Source organism: Priapulus caudatus, unplaced genomic scaffold (genome assembly GCF_000485595.1).
Source record: "Priapulus caudatus unplaced genomic scaffold, Priapulus_caudatus-5.0.1 Scaffold741, whole genome shotgun sequence".
NCBI classification, from domain to species: Eukaryota; Metazoa; Priapulida; class Priapulimorpha; order Priapulimorphida; family Priapulidae; genus Priapulus; species Priapulus caudatus.
The window spans coordinates 121,819-125,032 of NW_014577802.1; the positions used below are offsets into that span (position 1 = coordinate 121,819).

At 51.1% G+C, this 3,214-nt stretch overlaps 1 protein-coding gene across 1 annotated transcript in view; it reads left to right on the forward strand.

Moving 5' to 3' along the window:
- The window catches only part of LOC106813221 (atrial natriuretic peptide receptor 1-like), a 27,327-nt gene that overhangs the window by 17,798 nt on the left and 6,315 nt on the right, over nucleotides 1–3,214 (forward strand). The window contains exons 3-6 of the mRNA XM_014817302.1: nucleotides 1,043–1,134; nucleotides 2,040–2,187; nucleotides 2,356–2,440; nucleotides 2,919–3,024. Coding sequence (XP_014672788.1) covers nucleotides 1,043–1,134; nucleotides 2,040–2,187; nucleotides 2,356–2,440; nucleotides 2,919–3,024 — 431 coding nt within the window. The remainder of the gene's footprint in view (nucleotides 1–1,042; nucleotides 1,135–2,039; nucleotides 2,188–2,355; nucleotides 2,441–2,918; nucleotides 3,025–3,214) is intronic.

Genomic DNA, 3,214 nt, shown 5'->3' on the forward strand with positions numbered 1-3,214 from the left:
TTCAGGGATGCCTGACACGCAGCAGGTCGCTGACGAGGCGTCGTACGTGCCCTCGCGACCCCTCCCTCCTTCACCGACCGCCGCTCCTCCGCTCCGTCTCACCTCGTGTCTACCGTGGCTGCCTGCAGCAGCAGGTCGCTGACGTGCGGTCGTACGTGCCCGGTCGCGACCCCTCCGCCTCAGCCTACCGACCCCCTCCTCTGCTCGTCACATTCCCTCCTCCCCTCCCTCCCCTCCCTCTCCTTCGTCTCACACTCGTGCTACGTGTCTGCTGCAGCAGCATGCGTCTGACGGCATGCGTCGTACGTGCCCTGCGCTGGTGCAGCGCCGGTTGAAGGGCAGCGCCAGCGCACGAATAATACTCGGCCGTCAGGCGCGCGTACACGGGCTGGCTCCGACGATGCGCCGCGATACGAGAAGTGACGTCGTAGTACGATCGCCGTTGTCGGCCAGCCGAAGAATCGGCAGGCGCGTACGATGTAGAGGCGCGACAGCGGCCGAGGTTGTACGACAGACGCTCGTGAGCGTCGCGAAGATGCGCTTGTGTGTGTGTGTGTGTGTGTGTGTGTGTGTGTGTGTGTGTGTGTGTGTGTGTGTGTGTGTGTGTGTGTGTGTGTGTGTGCGTGCGCGTGCGCGCGCGTGTGTGTGCGTGCGTGCCTGCGTGCATGCGCGTGCGTGCGTATGCGTGCGTGCGTGCGTATGCGTGTGTGCGTGTATGCGTGTGCGTGCGTGCGTGCGTGCGTGTGGGCGTGCGTGCGTGCGTGCATGCGCGTTCGTGCGTATGCGTGTGTGCGTGCGTGGTTTTTATTGTAGCGCTAACGGTTGTACTTGAGAGAAATATCGAAAGCAATTACGGGAAACGGGCCACAGTGCCGGCGGTATATATCTATATATTCGCTATGTCACGCGATGGGCAGTAATGGGGGGGGGGGGCTGCGACCTGCTCCTAACATGATCTGACGTCGCAACGACCCGCGAACGGCACGCGTGACGCGACGTGACGCGGCGTGACGTCACAATAACTCGCGTACGCCTGTTCCAGGTATCACGGGAGAGGTCGTCATTGACGCGAACGGCGACCGGGCGTCGGACTATTCACTGCTCGACATGCACCCGGTAACAGGAGAGTGGCACGTAAGTGGCGGCCCGAATATCCTACTGACGTGACTGACAGGAAGTTTCAGCCAATCAGCGTAGCGAAAAAAGCAATCCTAAGTAAAGAAGTGCGCCAAAGTCAAATCTTTAGCGCGCACTCGTGAAATAAACACGTACCATGCATCTGGTCTAGCTCTGCCGGCCTAGCAACAACATTCCAGGCAGCGGCGTGGCTATATCTCTCAATTGTTACCTCCGCCAGGGGCTTGGCGGAGGTTATGTTTTCACCGGCGTGTGTTTGAGTGTTGGTTTGTGGGTTTGTGAACATGCACGTTTCAGTTCACTTCCGCTAGGTGCGCTGGCTGTAGACTTACAAACACGCAACCACAGGCTAAGGGGCAACCACAGTCCTCCCCGACCTGCACGCTCGCACGCTCGCATTAATTAATTAATTAATTACATTTTTTACATTGAGAGAATTTAGCTGCCTTGGCGGAGGTCTGTGCTCTCCGAGTGCTCTAGTTTTGCCTGTAAAATCTACAGATTTAGATCCTCTAGTTCACCATGGCCAGAACACTGACTGAACATGGTATAAGTGAGTGAAGGCAAGTCCCAAGCAGTTAGGGTTAGGGTTAGGGCAAGCCGTAATCGATTCAACTTCACATCTTATGCTTTACGTCTTTTCCTTATGCTAAATACTTTGTTGTAAAATGTTAAATCAAGAAACTCTAATCTTGAAATTTACCAACTAGGAAAGCTTTAAGAATCGCGTGTATTAGCGCGCGTACGATTTCTGTGGACCGTCTAATATTAATAAAAATATGTTATTATTATTATTATTAATAAATAAAGTTTCTAATTCTAAACGAAAACTTAGAATAAATAAGAAAGTATTGATACCTTAAATTAGATAGATCGACCCATCATTAACCACTGGTCAACAGGTCGCCTACAATTACTACGGCGCTCGCAAGGAATTTGAGCCGACAGAGTACGCCATCCACTGGCCTGCTGGAAGGACGGATCCGCCGCCGGACGAACCTGAATGCGGATTCAGAGGTGACGATCCGGTATGCGAAAGCAAAGAGGAAGGTGAGTGTAGTCCCAGCAGCGGTAACTCTGTACGTGGCCGCGTCCTTGCAAGGTCGTTACTGCATCCCGACGTGCTTCAATGTTATTAACGTATTAATCACTAATTTCATGGACATAATAACGTGTAATTGTAGCCGAATAGAAGAAATTGCATAATTTTTCTTTCAGGTGGAATTACAAGCGCCACAATAGCTATAATAAGCTTCAGTGTTATTCTTGTGATCGGTGGGGCCATCTGTTTCATGCTATACAGGTGAGAATGAGCGAGAGGGAGAAGTTGTCATGCAAACGTTACGCGGGAAAAAACTGAAAGCGCGATATACGTATATGTGGTAACCCATAGCGTATAGATAATATCAGGAGTAGATAATAGGGAATCCCCTATTATCTACCCTATAACCCTATCTACCCTATTACCTTATCTATCTACCCTATTACCCTATTATCTACCCTATTACCAGAAGTAGATAATAGGGAATCCCCTATTATCTACCCTATAACCCTATCTACCCTATTACCCTATCTATTATCCTATTACCCTATTATCTACCCTATAATCCTATCTACCCTATTATCTACCCTATTAATACCTATAGGGAATTCCCTATTATCTACTCCTGATAATATCTTATCTATAATCGACCGTAGCAGCACAGGCATGCTCGCATGCTCGTATATCCACACATATGCCACCCGAACACGCGCATTCAATACAATGCGACACTATACAGGAAGATGAAGCTCGAATCTGATCTCAGAGACACCTGGTGGAAGGTGTCGTGGCAGGAGGTCAACCTCACAAAGGAGAAGGGCAGGCGGAGCGCTTCTGGATTGTCGGTATGTCCGATTCATTTCCCGTCTACACAATGCCAGAGCATGCGCGTACACGCGTGTGAGTGGTGGTAGTGGTACTGTTGGTGGTTATGGTGGTGGTGGTGGTGGTGGTGGTGGTGGTGGTGGTGGTGGTGGTGGTGGTTGTGGTGGTGGTGATGGTGGTGGGGTTATGGTGGTGGATGGTGGTGGTGGT